Source organism: Cucurbita moschata, unplaced genomic scaffold, assembly GCF_002738365.1.
Source record: "Cucurbita moschata cultivar Rifu unplaced genomic scaffold, Cmos_1.0 Cmo_Scf00014, whole genome shotgun sequence".
Classification (NCBI taxonomy): domain Eukaryota; kingdom Viridiplantae; phylum Streptophyta; class Magnoliopsida; order Cucurbitales; family Cucurbitaceae; genus Cucurbita; species Cucurbita moschata.
In genome coordinates this window covers 3,475,374-3,492,983 of record NW_019268530.1, presented here as the reverse complement: position 1 = coordinate 3,492,983, position 17,610 = coordinate 3,475,374, and the positions used below count along the sequence as shown (strand labels likewise).

The window sequence follows — 17,610 nt, the reverse complement described above, 5'->3', positions numbered from 1 at the left end:
AAAAAAAAAAAAAAAAAAAAAAAAAAAAAAAAAAAAAAAAAAAAAAAAAGAAGAAGAAGAAGAAAAAAGGAATATCACCTTCTAAATGGGCACCAAGCCCTTCCAAGACAGCTGAGTTTGCATGCACGACTAAAAGCGCAATCTCGAGAGCAGATTGTAGCAATGCTTTAACCTCTCTTTGAACAAGATCAACAAGATGTCCCTGTTGCGTATATTATAATTAAGACGGACAGCATAGAACATATAAATAAAAAAAAAATAGAAATTGTACGATATTCGGAACCTGGTCTCTTCCCCAAGAGACAGCTCCCCCAGACTCATCGATTCCGCCACCAGCAAGCGTTGCTATGGACACAGGGCCTATTGTTTGGTTCAGACCATATTCAGCCACTGCTTTGTATGCCATGTCGGTTGCTCGTCTGATATCATCAAGTGCTCCAGTTGAAATACGACCTGAAAAGGCTATTTCTTCTGCTGCACGTCCTCCCAGAAGCGTAACCAAACGGCCACGCAACTCATCAATGAAGAGCAAATATCTATCTTCATTTGTTGGAGGAATATAGGTAAACCCAAGTGCCCCTCCTGACCTTGGTAGTATGCTCAATTTCTGATAGATACATTCATGAAATGATTTTATTTTTTGTGCTCGGACAATATTTACTATAATATTCAACCTCATAAACTAAAGTGAGACTAGAACTTTAGTGCCCAACAATCAATCAATAGTTCCACATATCGAACACGTCAGATCGGTTTGTCAAAACAGCAAGAATTGCTTGGTCTAGAGCTAATTTTTCCTACTTGCAAATTAGAAGTCAATCCGGCATAAGCACTAATGATAAAATATGACTAGATTTTGACGGCCATAAAACACAAAGGAGAAACAGCATCCCTAAATACATTTTAAGCAAGGTAGACAAATTCAAGGTTAATGTGCAGTAGCAGCCAGAAACGAACATGATACAGACCAACAGCTTAAATCCAATGCTAAGAACGGCATACTCAGTAGTTCGCAAGGATATATGAAAAACATTATTGACCTCACAAAAGTAGACCAATAAAATACGATATATAATCACTATTATAATTTTGATGAGGATTTTATTATTGAATGAAAAATTTACTTGCCTCAAATAATTAGGCAAAAACATTCACTAGGTTATACGAAAAAATAAAAGTGTTCGTTGAAATCTACTAAACTCATCCTGATTCATAAGTTAGGCAAGCTAAACTACTCAAATGATCCTAAAGCCCCAATACCAAAACTAGAACTATATCTGTCTGTTGCCAACAAAAATAAACTCATAACAATAACTCATTAAATCGTCTTTCTTAAACATATTTCTATTGCTACCTCTACACGCGGCTGTCCAGGTAGAAGATTTGCAACAGCTGTGCCTACAACTGCATGACCAACCTCATGTCGTGCAACTACAGTCTTCTCACTTCCTTGCAATTTGGCAGTTTTCTTCTCTATGCCCTGCAACAAATAATTTACATCATTTTTTAAATAAAAAAAATCAATCCAAATGCAAACAAGGCATAGAGCGTCCTTCACTCCAGAGGATCTCTCCCCTAATCCTCTTTTAGCCAATAGATTTCATATCAACCCATCGGATAGACATTATTACATATTGTCGTAATCTTAGTGAGCGGCTGAGTCCCTTGAAAAATGATGCCGTGTAGAATTGCAAGTAAACCAGCCAATTAGTTCCACAATGATTGTCTTAAAATATTTAGAGTTTCAAGGTAGCTAGTACTGCCCTTCTTTACGAGCTTCCTTTCTTTTTCATTTAAGGGAGGTGTGCGTGTGAATGTGTATGGCATGTGTGTGAAAGGAAGAAATATTTACAGCTATAGATCTCTCCACTGCTTGAATAAAATCATCTTTTTCCACCACAGTTTTGTTCTGTCTTCCAGCCAAAAGAGCAGCTTCATTAACCAGGTTTGCAAGATCTGCCCTGTAATATGTATAAATTTCAATCCAATTTAAATCAACCCATCACAGAGGACTAAGATTCATGAACTAGAGACGCGTCTCAGAAGAAATGATAGAAAGGGAATACAAAATACCCTGTAAAGCCTGTGGTCATAGAAGCAATATCACTGAGGTTGACATCATCCGCAAGAGGGAGCTCTTTCTTGGTAACATGTACTTTCAGAATTGCATCCCTTCCAGTCCTGTCGGGTGTTTCCACCTAGAATTTTTAAGAAATAGTGTGTGAGACCAGGAAAAAAGAAAAGTTGAGATTAACTTTATTATCACTCAACTTGGACAAGTAGCAGAATCATAATACAGGTCACAAACCTGAACCACGCGATCAAATCTTCCAGGTCGGCGAAGAGCAGGATCTAGAACATCTGATCGATTGGTAGCACCTAGAACAATGACAGCCGAGTTGCTGTCAAACCCATCCATCTCCTGTAAAGCAATTTAAAACCCATTGAACTTATTGCTAATTGGCTAACATGATATAATTTGGAAGCTGAAGACTCACGCATGGAAACCTACAGTAAGCAACTGATTCAAGGTTTGCTCCCTTTCATCATTGCTGACAATACGGAATTTACCATCACGACTTTTTGCTACAGCATCAATCTACAAGAAGGCGGGGATTTGACTGTAAGAATTTTAAAGATTATACTAGCTATTCAATAGTCACTATCACTTGTTCTAACCTCGTCAATAAAGATGATTGATGGTGCCTCTTTCTTTGCCCGTGCAAAGAGATCTCTCACGCGAGAGGCACCCATGCCAACATACAGTTCTACAAATTCACTAGCAGAACAACTTATGAAGGGTACTTCAGCTTCCCCAGCGACAGCCTTGGCTAAAAGAGTCTTACCTGTCCCTGGTAGACCCACCTGTACAATTAAAAAGGATAATCAAACTTTATATACCAGAATCCCGTTTTATTTGCATAAAAATGAAAGGAACAATTCACCAGAAGGGATCGTGCTTGCTGGTCTGCATCATCTAGCCCATATAATCATTTCCAAAATATACCAATGAACATGAACATAAGCTGAAATATACTAATGTACAAACGAATAGACACGTAGCCCATATAGCATATCATTCTATTCTAAAAGGGGTGTCATATTGATAGGAGAAGAAGGCCTAGTAGAGAAATAAAAATTGAGCAGCACTCAATGGGTGTGCAGAAGAGCTCAACACGGATTTTGATTAGTCAAATACATCATAGAAGTTGAAAGAAATTGCAAATTGCAGATGCACCCCAAAGTTCACCTCATTGGGTTTAAAAGCTAAGAGGTATTTTGAATGCCATAGATACATCTATTACAAATACACAGACTTAAGTCCAACCATGACATGGTTATTTAGATAAAACATAAATCAAACTAAAAAGCGTCAATCTTTTTCAAATGGAAGCAGAACTTTGGTTTGATTTTGTGTAAAAAAAAGTGTGTTCTTGAGACAAAATTATTCGTTCAATCAATGAGTACTTGGGTATCTTTTTATGTGTACTGTTAGAAATTTGAAAAAACGAAATGAGGGTGTAGATTATAAATAGTTTTTCCCTAAAAGATCTATTTTTGAACCATCAACAACGCATAGAGTTAGAAAAGTGTATACAGTCTTTTAACTGTAAGTTTGATTTCTTGGTCTGATATGCAAATGAAAAAAAAATGAGATTAAATGTATCAATTAACTGTTAAAGCCAAACTTAAAGTTTAGAAGTGCAATAGATGGACCATTGGTCCAACCAACAATGGTTAATAACATATAATATAACAACTTTCATTTAAAAAAGAAAGTATAAACTCTGAAAGTTTATTTTTAAATGGATTCTGCATGCACGCAGTTCTTCCAAATGGACCCTTGACAATCATCATTATTCTTTCATTAAAACTCACCAGAAGAACACCACGAGGAGGCCGAGCACCAAGTCGAATATATCTATCTGGATTCCTTAAAAATTCCTGTAAAGCATATTTATTTTACATTGTTACTATACAAAAACAATTTCCCAAATAAGTGAGAAGTTCTCAAAAGATTGTTGATGATATTAATGACTTAATTGGGCAAGAAAAGAACTAAACCCATGTCTAACATACCACGATTTCTTCTAGCTCCTCCTTAGCCTCATCAACACCAGCCACATCAGCAAAAGTAATTGATTCACCTTGTTCAGAGACTTTTGCCCCACCAGAACCCCCAGACTTGCGGTTCCTAATTTGACCAGCTGTATGCTAAATACAAGCAGGCACCCGATCAGAATAAGGAGAGTACATTTCAGAAGGTAAAACAAAAAGAAGCTTGCCATCTCGTACCTGTGAAAAGGTTACAGGAAACCAATGGAGAAGGCCAGCAAGCACAGCAACATAGAACAGAGCTATCTAGAAATCACAAAACAAGTATATGTTTTGCCACTTTAAAATTCTGTAATAAATGATATAGTTGAAGCACATAAGAGACGTAAAAGAATAAAGTTACAGTTGAATTCATGCTTTTCACTGTTCCCATGCCTTTCTTCAAAATATGACATAGTAAGAACATGTTTTAGTTGCACTTGAAAATATATAGATTGTTTATAAAAGCTATCGCTGACATGTAAGTTTAGAGCTCCAACAGACATTTAAAAGCCAACGAACCCGCTTGTTCTTCGTGCTAGCAAAATAATAATCACTCTGCTATAATCAAGCTAGAACTAGCAATATTTGGACATGGTTTTGAAAGATATCACATACACAGAGAATAAGATAAATGTCCACTTAACTTCAGAAAGATCTTTAGTAGCATAACACAACATTTAAAAGCTTACCATTACAGAGTTCCAGAATCCATTCGACCGCTTGTCTGGTGACCCAAATTCCACTGCGTTTTCAAGCATCTTATCATATGGAGTTTTAATATCACTGGGCCTGGTAGTCGTATAAACTACTCTTTTAGTCGGACTAACACCTCTTATCAATGAATCCGAATCCTGCAGCTTGCTTCCACCGATTATTTCACTTTCCTGAGCACCTGGTTCAGATTTCAACTTAAACATGATATGCACTCCATCAACCTCTACCTTCTGCACGTTATTACTGTTGATTTTGCTTAAGAAGTCACTGTAAGGTACGGTTACGAATGTCGTGGGAGTCCTCGGCTCGGACCCCGGTAATGGAATCCCAGGACGAAGCAATCGCATAACAAAAATTACAATTCCGAGCTGCAGAAGCAAAATTCCAATCTCTTGGGCCTGAACTATAGGTTGCCACCGCCATTTTCCGCCTTTAGACCACCACCAACCCCCTCCTTTTCCGTGCTTCTCCCTCCTTGGATTGGACGAAGAACCAGAATTCGTTGTGTTCTTATTAACCCCCTGAGTTTCGCTAGGTTTAGCTTCACTCTTCTCCCCTGAACCACCTGTGGAATCACTATCTCTACTATTTGCACATACCCTGATACTCCTCGACCCGAAATTCCCCGCGAAACCTCCCCAGAGATTGAATCTATCCGAGTTTTTCGAAGGCGCTAATCTATACAACTTTACAGAGGGAAAGGGCACCAAATTCAGAAGAAAACGATTTGAATCCTGGTGATATACCCTGGATTTACAACGGAAAACCCCCAATCCATTCCAACAACGTAGATTACAATTCGAATCGAGATGAAACTTGGTTCGAATTACCGGACTTAAAGACTCTACCGATAACATTTCGGAACTCCAGAATCCGAAAACAAAATCAAAATCTCCGAATTGAACTATGTATATTTCCTAATTTTTTAATCTATACTAAAAAAACAAAAAACCTTATGGACGTGAGCAGTGCACCTGGAGAAAATTTTTGGAGTGTGAAAATTGCGGCAGAAGTGAGAGGAAAAAATAAAAAACAAAGAAGAAAAAACCAAGATATAGAAAGGGCGGGGAAATGTGATTGGAAAATTCAACTTGCAATTTAGACCGTTAGATGAAGGTGAGGAAATGAATTTGGGTCGTTGGTTTGGTTTTTACACCTTCTGCTTCGTAGCCTTATCCGTGGGCCCGGGCTTACATTGGGTTTTTATCCAGTGCGATGCGTTCCCAGGTCTGGTTCTGACCGATGAGAATGTGACGCGTATTTTCTTATATTTTATTGCAAATGATAGATTAAGTTACAAATTTAATTCCGTTAAAATTTAGTCTTTAATAAAAATTAAAAAATACTCTTTATAATTTGTTTTAAAAAATTTATAAAAAACTTTTAAAAAAATTACTTTTTTGAAACTAAAGACCTACGCGGGAATATAACCGAAATTTTACTGCCGGTAACTCCAAAGGATTATGCGGTCGTTTTTTCTTGGTATTGAATGATTTGTTAAGGTGCTGCCACGTGTACGAATTTTTTATGGTCTGAATTAAAATTGAACCTACCTACAAAAATTACGAGGATTTCATGCCAATTTTAAGGAAATAAATATATATATATATATATCATTATCAACAAATTAATATGGGAGAATATTTTATACGCTAAATTAAAAAAAATATCCGTCTCTAAAAATATATTTAAACTTTAAATATTTTTAATTTTAGTAAAAATTTTAATGTTTTGTTTCTAAAATATCTTAAAAATTTCGTATTAAAAAGAACTTCAAAAATACTCTTAAAATATTTTAAAAATTTTTAAATGTCATTGGAAAAACATCGATAAAAAATGATATATATATATATAGTTAGCATAATACTCTCTTAATTTCTTTCTTCCATTTTTCATTCTCTAACACGAATTCTTTAGCTTATAAGCATTTTTAACCTAAATATAATAATTATTAACAAATTGACAAATTTATTTTATGTTGGTTATTTTTCAACTCAATATTACTTTAAATAAATTAGGTAATATTTAAAATTAAAAAAAAAAAGTGAACTAAGTGGTATTCAAGAAACTAGAAAAATATATGATAAACGAGAAATTGTTAGAGTAAAAAATAAAAAAGAAATTGAATAACGAGGTATTTTATGTTGAGAATTATTGGGTGAATCCCAAGTTAATTTACTAGAAAATCATATATTTAAAGATGTCTTTTGAGGAAGCTTAATACATTTTAAATTAATATCCACATATTTATTTAAAATTTACAAAATAGTCCCTGAACCCCTTTTTACCAATTACCGTAAAATCCACGGTCAAATATAAAGATGATATGTGAATTAAAAAATAATTTATGAGACTTAATTAAACGATAAATTTAAATTTTAAGGTAATTTATAAAATTGAAAACGAAAAAGAAGTTTCCCATATTTTATGAATGGAAGAAAAGCGGATGAAGAGAAAAAACAGGATATCAAAATGCGCGCCTTCCTTCGGCTACCTGTTTGCTATTTTGTCTCTCAACGTTCAAAAGAAAAGGGCCCTGATATTGAGGATCTCTCTTCTCTGCTAATCGCCAATCCAAAGATTTTCTAAAAATGGAGAACGTTCATGCTGCGATTGTGAAGTGTTTCTATCAATCTTCCAGCTCGTGATTTTATGGCAAGTTTTCTTTTACAAACAAGATTGTTTCAATTATCAGTTTTAACGTCCATTTTTCTGCGTCGTCTTTGACCTCCGTTGTCAAAGGGAATCCTGATTTTTTTTTTTTTTCCTGATCGATTAATCTGATTCTTGATCCTGATTGTTATTTTATACTTTTTTGGATTAGCTAGGTCAAATCTAGTTGTATTGAAGAGAGATGGGAATCGATATGGAAGATATCAAATTATGCGTTTGTAGAATTGTTCATTTGTCCGTTAGGGTTAGTCATAGATTTGTACAGCAGCATCCTTACATGTCTGGTACATTGTTGTTTCTCTTTGTTTTGTACATTTTTCTGCCTTCTGTTCTTAGTATTCTGTTTTACAGTTTGCCATTTCTTGGCTTAACTGGAGTTATCCTTGCCTTTCGGACTTCTAAAAGGTCACCAATTCGAGGTGAGAAAGTAGAAGATAAAAAACCAGAGGTCCCTAAAAAGTCGACGGCCACAATTAATAGAAATCGTAGCGCATACTTACGCAATGCAACTAGTCGGCGACAACGATTCAAAGAAAAGAGTGAACCGTGCAGAACAGATACTCCAACTAAATCTCCGGTAGTCGGAACGGATCAGTTGGTTGAATTTGATTACTTAAAATCATTAATTGAGGTGAAAGAAACACAATCTCTTGATTCTGGAAATAATGCATCTGCTCTTAGTACATCAGTTGATAAGGGTATTGAAGTTTCCAGTACATCAGTTGATAAGAGTATTGAAGTTTCCAGTACATCAGTTGACAAGAGTATTGAAGTTTCCAGTACATCAGTTGATAAGAGTATTGAAGTTTCCAGCACTAAGGAACCAATTTTAGGCTTGGAGTTACCAGTAAAGCCTGATCTCGTAGCTTGTGATCGCTCGAGCTCTCAGACTAATAAATCTGATAGCGGTGGCGATGAGACGAAAAATGAAAGCTCAGAAGATCCAGAGGATGAGGATGAAGAAGAAGTGCAAGAGGATAGGAATAAAGCTGTGGAGTGGACAGAAGATGATCAGAAGAATCTGATGGATCTTGGGCTTTCAGAGATTGAAAGGAACAGAAGATTGGAGAGTCTTATTGCTAAGAGAAGAGCCAGAAAGTTGTACAAACGGAAAAATGAAGAAATTGTTCTAACAGTCGACATTTTTCCTCCTTGTCATATTCCCAAAATTGTCACTACAAGGAATGATCCTCTTGACTCGACGGATGGTGGTAGAGAGATAGAAGGCGTACCATTGCCTGGTTCTGCTCCTTCCGTTTTGTTGCCATTGAGAAATCCATTTGATCTTCCATATGATCCACATGAGGAGAAACCAAATCTTATGGCCGATAGTTTTCAACAGGAGTTTACATTCTGCAGGCACGAGAGCTTTTGTCTTGGACCCGCCTACTCAGAAGAAAGTGGGGGACTGGGATACCACCACAGATATAGAAGACCTTCAAGTAAGATAATTCTTTCACTTTTTGTTTTTTCTTCATCTTATGATTGCACGACTAATTGACTAGGAACTATTCTTCTTTTCTTTAGATAAAATATTAACAAATGATTTTTACGATCATTTATAGCATTGAATGGAATAAAAGTATAAGTTAAATTATAATTTCGTTCATGTGGCTTGTTTGTGCGTCATTTCAATTTGGTTTTAAGATTTTTTAAGGTTAAATCTCATTGTTCAAACTGGTAGACGAACACGACTCTCCACAATTGTATGATATTGTCCACTTTGAGCCTAAGCTCTCATGGCTTTGCTTTGTGCTTCCCCAAAAGGCCTCATACCAATGAAAAGTGTATTATTTGATTATAAACCCATGACCATTCCCTAAATTAACCGATGTGGGACACTTTCATTCAACACCTCCCCTCGAACAATGTATACCTCCCCTTAATCGAGGCTCGACTCCTTTGGAGTCTTCTCTAGTCACTTTTTGACTATGCCTTCAAGGCTCACAATACTTTGTTCGACATTTGAGGATTTGTCAATCTATTGGCATGGTTAAGTTTAGGGCATGACTCTGATACCATGTTAGACGAACACGACTCTCCATAATGGTATGATATTGTCCACTTTGAGCATAAGCTCTCATGGCTTTGCTTTGGCCTTCCCCAAAAGGCCTTAAACCAATGGAGAGAGTATTCTTTGTTTATAAACCCATGATCGTTCCCTAAATTAGCCGATGTGGGACTTTCATCATCCAACACAAACTTTGTCTATTTGGATAAAATTTCAAAATATCTATTCTAATTCTTGAATCATCTTGCCTTGCCTTTATTTTTCTTTATTAACAAATGGATTATGTAGCTGTGTGTGTTAATGCAACTTAAATTCAAACCACATATGTTGAAGAGATATAAGATGCAAAGTAATTTAGTGAATACAAAAATATTTATTTTTGAAAGTTCAGATTTATTTTCTTTAGTTCAACCAACATGTGGAGTTGGAGATTGAATTGATAATCTTTTTGATACACTTCTTTAACTAATTGAAATATGCTAAATGAAAAGTTCTAATATAGCATGTTGGGGAATTTTAAATTCAAGTGTATGAAACTATATGATTATTTTAAAATATTTCTCAATATAGTTTCTTTCTATTATGAAATAAGTTTTGAAATCCCCCTCCCTTTCAAATTCAATCTGACAAGAAAAGGATGAAGGTACCACTGAACTGACTTCAAAACTATGGTCTTTGTTTTAGTTTCGATTGCAGATAAAGGTGAACATGACTGGCTAATCGAACAGCTATTATTTAAAAGCGACCCTCAAACTGAAAAGAAGAAACCTATTGCTGTAGAAACCAGAGGCATTCAAACTGAAGATTTACCACAGGCCAGGGATGTTAATGAATTGGAGCTCGAAAGCGATCAGGAGGAGATTCCGCCAGATTCCCAGAGTGAATTTGAAATGGAGCTGGAGCTGGAGCTGGAGATGACGCAAGACGTTAGTAGCCAATCAAGCCATTCATCTTCATCGGATAATCCCGGAGCGGTGATCTGTGATGACGTGAGAGTAGTTTCAAAAAACTTCGAGTCAAAATTGAGCAACGCACTGCACAAATCATTGAGCTGTAGAGTACCAAAGAAAAAATTAATAAAGGAGCCTCTCCGTGATTTTAGCCCCACGACATTTAATAAGAACAAAATGGAGGAGCGTTTACCCTATCCAGATAAGGTGCCATGTCAAACTCCAACTTACTCCATTGCTTCTGACCTGCAAGTGGAGGTTTCTGAAATTGGCTCCCCTCCGACTGTTGATGGGAACAATACTGATGGAGAATCGTTGAACCCTGACTGGGAGGTTGAAAAGGAGGCAAGTTTTGGAGGTAAACAAGATGACATGAGTCCGTTGTTAGAGTTGCGGTCTAACAAGACTGTATTGGATTCACAGGAGGAAGAAGTAAAGGCAATGAATGTCACAGAAGCATTGCCCCCTAAAACTATTCCAAGTCCAATGGCCGAGGAGATGGTGGATCAACCTTCTCAAGTTGTCTCCCAAATGCCCGAGGTCAGTACTCTAGCTTTTTTATTGATTTGAGGTGCGCTAAACATGAATTTGACATACCCAACAAAGTAACCAAAATGAACGAGATATTTCAGCATTTGAGGGTGCTTTCATCAAAATTGTTTGAATTATAACTGATACGTACTTGTATTAAGGGTTCTCTTAAATAAAACCCTTCTGTTTTTTATTTTAACAGGAGAACAATGTTATTTTGTTCTTGGAAGTTTAAGAAAAAAAAAAAAAAAAGAACTCAGAAGTAGTTTTCTTTCAAGTAACATTATAAATATTACTAAAATGAAAAAGAAAATAACCGAAATATAAAAAATGAAAGTAGAAAAACATTGTATTCTATTTCTGATCATCAATATATTTTGTGACTCTATACTCATGCAAATGCATTGTAAACATATCTGGATGTTTTAGTTAGTTATATAAGTTAGAAATGAGAAATGTTAGCAGAAAATCACGTTGAAGATTGTTTAATAACATTTTTTAATTTTATAAAATCATAAAATAAAATAAATTGAACGTAAATTTACTTTACATATGGTCTCCTTCCATGATTAAAACATACAGCTGATTCACTCTGTTTCAGGAGTTGTCTATTCCCACAGATGATGAAAAAGCCACAAATCACATTATAGATCAAAAAGATCCAGAAGCTCTAGCGAACATGGAAAACACAGTGAAAACCAGAGAAAATGTTGATGGTGGGTTGGAGATATTGATGAAACAAGAGGATGATGGAAAGATAACAAGTTCATTGGAAGAGACTGATCTAAAATTGGGCGAATACTCTCATGGTGGTCCTGAAGATTCTTCTGGACGTCGATCCGACTTGGACCATGAACAATCTGAAGAAGGAAATAAAAATGTGGATCAAATTACTGCCAATGGAGATCTTGGCAGGGCTCATGAACATTCAGAAGAAGGAAGTAAAAACGTGGATCAAATTACTGGCAATGGAGATCTTAGCGGGGACCATGAACGTTCAGAAGAAGGAAGTAAAAACGTGGATCAAATTACTGGCAATGGAGATCTTAGCAGGGACCATGAACGTTCAGAAGAAGGAAGTAAAAACATGGATCAAAGTACTGGCAATGGAGATCTTGGCAGAACTCATGAACATTCAGAAGAAGGTAGTAAACACATGGATCAAATTACCAGCACTAGAGATCTTGGCAAGGCTCATGAACATTTAGAAGAAGAGAGTAAAAGCACAGATCAAATTACAGACAATGGAGATCTTGTAGAGCCAGGAAATATTGAAGAACAATTGGAGTTGATACAAGACAATAAGAACCAATCAAATGTCGTGGGAACTGAATTCCAGAGTTCCAAAGATGCCCTGAAATTGCCAGTGGTGGACGACCCAGCCACAAATGGAGGGGTGCCTCTTGTTGCCAATGACATAATATGTTCTGATACTTCAGATAATCAAGTAAATGCTGTACAAAGTGAATCTCATAGGAATAATGGAGATTTTGTAGAGCCAAAAAAAGTTGAAGAACCATTGGAGTTGAAACAGGACAACAAGAATCAACCAGATGTTGTGGAAATTGAATTCCAGAGTTCTAACGATGCCTCGAAATCAACCGTAGAGAACAACTTGGTCTACGATGGAGGAGTACCTCCTGATTCCATTGACATAATACGTTCTGATGCCTTACAGAATCAATTAAACGTTGTGCAGAGTGAATTTCAGAAGTCTAATGATGCCATGAAATCAACTGTGGAGAAAGACTCGGTAATTGAAAGAGAGCTTCTGGATACCAGAGCAGGATTATCTTCGAAGTCTTCAATAGAAGAACAAGTCCATATGAATAAAGTTTCCTTATCCCAGGTTTGGTTTAGAAAATAATAACTTTTTGTTGCTTTAACTTTCTAGTTTTTAGTTTTATGCTTACTAAAATCACTCACTTTATAAAAATACTCTTGAAAAATTGCCTAAATTTTTAAAAGTATATATAGAAATCGATTAGAGAACGAAGAAAAAACGAGTTAAATAAGCATATGATTCTAGAAATAGAAGATGTGGGTGTGATTTGGAACTTGAAGCTAAATGAAAGGCTGCTATTGTCTATCAGTTTAGCTGTGATTATTAAAGGTACAATGAGAATGTGGTCACTAATTTGACTCTCTTATCTTTATTTTCAATGTATTTAGCAGGATTCCATCATTTCCCCTGATAATAATAAACCTGCTGATTCCATTGAAGTCGAAAGTGAGCTCATCAAAGGCCTTTCAGAACAAAATGGTGGAAAATCCATTTTGGAGGCCAAGGATGACCGTGAAAAAACAGATCAGAGTTTAAGCTCACTAAGCTCAGCGCCCAATGATGATTTGGAAACCTCAGAAATTACTACACAAGAAGAGGTAATTCTTTCTTTTGTCTCCACGTAGTCTTTTATGTCCCTAAGAAAGAATTTCAGAGTTTAAATATCAATGCAGACTCTACAACCAATGCCTCAATTCTATGAATAAGTTTTGATAAACTTGACACATAAATGTCATGAGACATTTATGTAATGAGCATATAGATGTTTTGTAACAGCCTAAACACACTACTAGCAGATATTGTCCATTTTAGCTTGTTACGTATCGTCGTCAGTCTCACGGTTCAAAACGCGTTTGCTAGGAAGAAGTTTCCATACTCTTATAAGAAATGCTTCTTTCCCCTCTCCAACCGATGTGAAATTTCACAATCCACCCCCTTTGGGAGCCAACGTCCTCATTGACACACCATTCAATGTCTGACTCTGATACTATTTGTAACCGTCAAAGTGCTAGCAGATATTGCCTGCTTTAGTCTGTTACATATCGCCATCAGTCTCACGATTTTAAGACGCATCTGCTAGAGAGAAGTTTCCACGTCCTTAAAAGGAATGCTTCGTTCCACTCTTCATCCGATGTGGGATCTTACATGCTTAAACCTAACAATAATTTGATTGATTAAAAAGCATTTTGCATTTTGCATTTCGCATTTCGTAAACAAATTATTGATAAATTCTGCTTGTTATAGATTTTTTTCTTTCGACCAGATGAATCACTTGTGTAATTGACGAAGCTAATGTATGTTATGTTGATAGGAAGCAGTTAACCCTCCAACAGAAATCACTGCCAAAGAAGTTCAAGTTGAAACTGAACTTAACACCCACTGCTTCGACCAACAATAACATGGAAGCTGCTGGAGACGATGAACTCGAATGTGAATCTCATAGATTCAACAAACCAGAAACTGATTCTGTAAAGGAGAAGGACTCGGAAAACCCATTAGATTTGAATGGAGTGGGCCTGCAAAGCCCCACAGGTTTGGCTCATGAAAACCCATTAGAATCTTCATTATCTGCAGGTCAAGGATCCCAGTACTGGTGGGCATGCAGAGTGGGGGGGCTTGTTACTTCGTAGTCATTTAGCAAACCTCGTAAGGGAAGTAAGTATTCATTCATTTATTCTTTTTGTTCAGTTGTTTTATAACTGTGAAGCTACTGGTTAGTTGTGTATAAGTACAACCAAAACCAAATGTAATTATAGTCCAAGGTTTTTGTTGACACAATCAGTTGTGTATTCTATAATATGTTGGAGACATTATTATATTATTATATATATGTCGTCGTCGTCTAACTCGGATCATAACTCAAGTGGTTAAGACATGTTTTTATCCAAAAGATTAGAGTTTACCGTCCCTACCTTTATATGCCGTTGAAATAAGTAAATTTATGATCAGAAGAAAATATTATTAATTTAAGAATAATATAATTAAATTATGAAGAAAAATAATAATATGCTTGTGTATTATTTTAAAGGATTTTACAAGAATTTTGTGATATTATATATTAAAGAATCACAACCTTGACCTTTTATAATATTTTTTTTACAATGAAGGACTAATTTAATAGTTTACCGTGAAAATATGATTTTTTCTCAAAAAATAATTTAAATTTTTACTTGTGATATATGTCGGAAAAAAATTATAATAGATTGAAAACTGGATGCATCTCTCGATGAAAAATAATATGGTGTCGGACTACCTACAATCCAATACTTAAGAGTTTGTAGATATCTTTAATTTTTTAAAAAAGTTAAAAAAAAATACTTGAAATCATATAGAAAAAAGTAGCTATCATGCCCTTTTCTGACGAAGCAGAGTTCTACGGTTTCATCGACTAATAAGGTCATCAAATGAATAGGTTAAGATATGTTTTTACCTAAAAGATTAGAGTTTACTGTCCTTACCTTTATACGTTGTTGAAATAAGCAAATTTATTATCAGAAGATCAGAAGAAAATATTATTAATTTAAGAATAATATATTTAAATTATGAAGAAAAATAATAATAGCTCGTGTATTATTTTAAAGGATTTTACAAGAATTTTATGATATTATATATTAAAGAATCTCACAACTTTAACTCAAAATAAGATAATAGACATTTTATATCGTCGATTAATATATATTTTTTACATCATAAAATAAAAATAGTTTGTCAAGGACGGATTTAATAGTTCACCATGAAAATATGATTTTTTTCTCAAAAAATTAATTTTAATTTTCACCTGCGATATATGTCGAAAAAAATTATAGTAGATTGAGAATTGAATGAATCGCTCGATGAAAAACAAACATGGTGTCGTACAATCTGATACTCAAGAGTCGGTAAATATCTTTAATTTTTTTAAAAAGTTAAAAAATACTTATTGTTATTGTTAGTATGGAAAAAAAAAATTGTATTACTTTTAAAAAAATATCAATTAGCTTTTAAAAATACTATTAATAGTAGAAAAAAAAAATTAAAATATCGTTATCATAACATTCTTGAAATTAGAAAGGAAGATGAAATTACCATAGGAATTTTAATTAATTAATTAATTAATTATATAAGCTAAAAGTATTTTTAAACGTTTATAAAGTATTTTAGAAATCGTTTATATTTAAATCTAATTGGAATAATATTTTTTAATTTAAAGAAGTAAAAAGTGTAGGGTATTTTTGTTAATTTATGATAAATATAATATAATAAAATGATACACTGTTTGGAACCTCTTCGTCTCTTTCGCTCCGCCCTTGACACACAGCTGAGCGATGGCGTTAGCAGCCTCCTACATCTTCCACTGCCCTAAGCTTCGGCTTTCTCAGCCGCAGTTTCATTCCAAATGCCCCGTTTTGCAGTTACATTCGTCGTCAATCAGGTAATCGACATGATGGTAACGACTCGTGACATCAATTACTATGGACTTCGATGGATGTTTTTACTTTTTCCATCGTGTTTGGCTGCTAGTCCGCGCGAATGAGCACACAAAAATCTTGAAATGTAAAAGCAACGACAATATCGAGTTTGTCATGGAATTCAGCTGCTGTCCTATTTCATTTCTCCGACTTATCTTATCTATGAAAATGCTTTTGGATTTCGTAATCTGAAAAAAAATGCAGTATCTCATAAGCTGAAGTTTCTGGTGAATTGCGAAATTGTTTTCATCTGCTTAGTAATTGGGAAGCCCATTAGCTTTTTGTTTTAGGTGAGAAACATGACTGAAAGAATAAGTTTCGGAGTTGAACAAGTGGATGATTCAAACTTGTTACCTCTTATTCAAAAATATATGCCTTAATTAATCAAGTCAGACTCAAGTTGGCATAAATTTAATAATAATTGACGACCTGTTCTTGGTAAATTATCTGTATGCTGAGGGCTTAGATCATGTGTTAGTCTCACATGAAAGCCAGGGGGTGTTGTTTTTTCATGTTTTAAATTTTTTATCTTTGAGATTAATCAGCTCATGAAAAGTCGAACAAGTAGATGGATGAAGTGCTTACGTAGTATGAGGTTTCATGTGAACATAATTGCATTTGCTTCTTCGTTATTTCTGTGAGATGAACACAACTCTCCACAATGGTATGATATTGTCCACTTTGAGCATAAGCTCTCATGGCTTTGCTTTGGGCTTCCCCAAAAGGCCTCAAACCAATGGAGAGAGTATTATTTGATTATAAACCCATGATCATTCCCTAAATTAGTCGATTCATCATCCAATACCTCCCCTCGAACAAAGTATGCCTCCCCTTAATTGAGGCTCGACTCCTTTTCTTTTGGAGTCCTTTGTTCGACATTTGAGGATTTACCAATCTATTGGCACGACTAAGTTTAGGGCATGGCTCTGATACCATGTTAGATGAACACAACTCTCCACGAGGGTTTGATATTGTCCACTTTGTGCATAAGCTCTCATGGCTTTGCTTTAGGCTTCCCCAAAAGGCCTCAAACCAATGGAGAGAGTATTCTTTGATTATAAACCCATGATCATTCCCTAAATTAGTCGATTCATCATCCAACATCAACAATTAATCATAACACGGAGTTAAATATTACAGATTTAGAGAAATAACACAAGAGAGAAGGATGGTTATTTGCTCAGCAGCTTCTGCAGCAGGAAGTTCAAGTCCAGACAGTGACTTCAATCCGTATGAGGTAGTTGAACTTCTATCCAGTTTGCAGCTCTCAAAGGGTGTTCTTGAAAGTGGGAAAACGAAGGATTCTTTATTATTGTTTTGAATGACTTTTTTTTTTTTTTTTTTTTTTTTTTTTTTTTTTTTTTTTTTTTTTTTTTTTTTTTTTTTTTTTTTTTTTTTTTT

General features: G+C 35.1%; 3 protein-coding genes across 7 annotated transcripts in view; 2 read left to right on the top strand and 1 right to left on the bottom strand.

Moving 5' to 3' along the window:
* Window positions 1-5,816, bottom strand: part of LOC111452694 (ATP-dependent zinc metalloprotease FTSH 9, chloroplastic-like) — a 6,852-nt gene extending 1,036 nt beyond the window's left edge. The window contains exons 1-12 of the mRNA XM_023093534.1: window positions 4,788-5,816; window positions 4,297-4,362; window positions 4,081-4,215; window positions 3,880-3,945; window positions 2,680-2,865; window positions 2,513-2,599; window positions 2,309-2,422; window positions 2,074-2,198; window positions 1,853-1,961; window positions 1,355-1,480; window positions 284-607; window positions 79-202 (exon numbers count right to left, since the gene is read on the bottom strand). Of these exons, the coding sequence (XP_022949302.1) occupies window positions 79-202; window positions 284-607; window positions 1,355-1,480; window positions 1,853-1,961; window positions 2,074-2,198; window positions 2,309-2,422; window positions 2,513-2,599; window positions 2,680-2,865; window positions 3,880-3,945; window positions 4,081-4,215; window positions 4,297-4,362; window positions 4,788-5,669 (2,344 nt within the window). The 5' untranslated portion in view covers window positions 5,670-5,816. The remainder of the gene's footprint in view (window positions 1-78; window positions 203-283; window positions 608-1,354; window positions 1,481-1,852; window positions 1,962-2,073; window positions 2,199-2,308; window positions 2,423-2,512; window positions 2,600-2,679; window positions 2,866-3,879; window positions 3,946-4,080; window positions 4,216-4,296; window positions 4,363-4,787) is intronic.
* A 1,489-nt stretch (window positions 5,817-7,305) lies between these two features.
* LOC111452693 lies at window positions 7,306-14,534 on the top strand. Of its 5 annotated transcripts, none has more exons than XM_023093531.1 (7): window positions 7,306-7,467; window positions 7,641-7,729; window positions 7,837-8,927; window positions 10,181-10,986; window positions 11,579-12,826; window positions 13,153-13,359; window positions 14,080-14,534. In XM_023093531.1, the coding sequence occupies exons 1-7, from the start codon at window positions 7,465-7,467 to the stop codon at window positions 14,389-14,391; spliced, it is 3,756 nt and encodes a 1,251-aa protein (XP_022949299.1). In that variant the 5' UTR covers window positions 7,306-7,464; the 3' UTR covers window positions 14,392-14,534. The 5 variants fall into 5 exon arrangements, with proteins under 5 accessions (XP_022949299.1, XP_022949298.1, XP_022949297.1 ...); XM_023093530.1 differs by having other exon boundaries at window positions 7,641-8,202; window positions 8,269-8,927; XM_023093529.1 differs by having other exon boundaries at window positions 7,641-8,927.
* A 1,465-nt stretch (window positions 14,535-15,999) lies between these two features.
* Window positions 16,000-17,610, top strand: part of LOC111452698 — a 7,226-nt gene continuing 5,615 nt past the window's right edge. Inside the window, exons 1-2 of the mRNA XM_023093540.1 lie at window positions 16,000-16,172; window positions 17,350-17,446. Of these exons, the coding sequence (XP_022949308.1) occupies window positions 16,066-16,172; window positions 17,350-17,446 (204 nt within the window). The 5' untranslated portion in view covers window positions 16,000-16,065. The remainder of the gene's footprint in view (window positions 16,173-17,349; window positions 17,447-17,610) is intronic.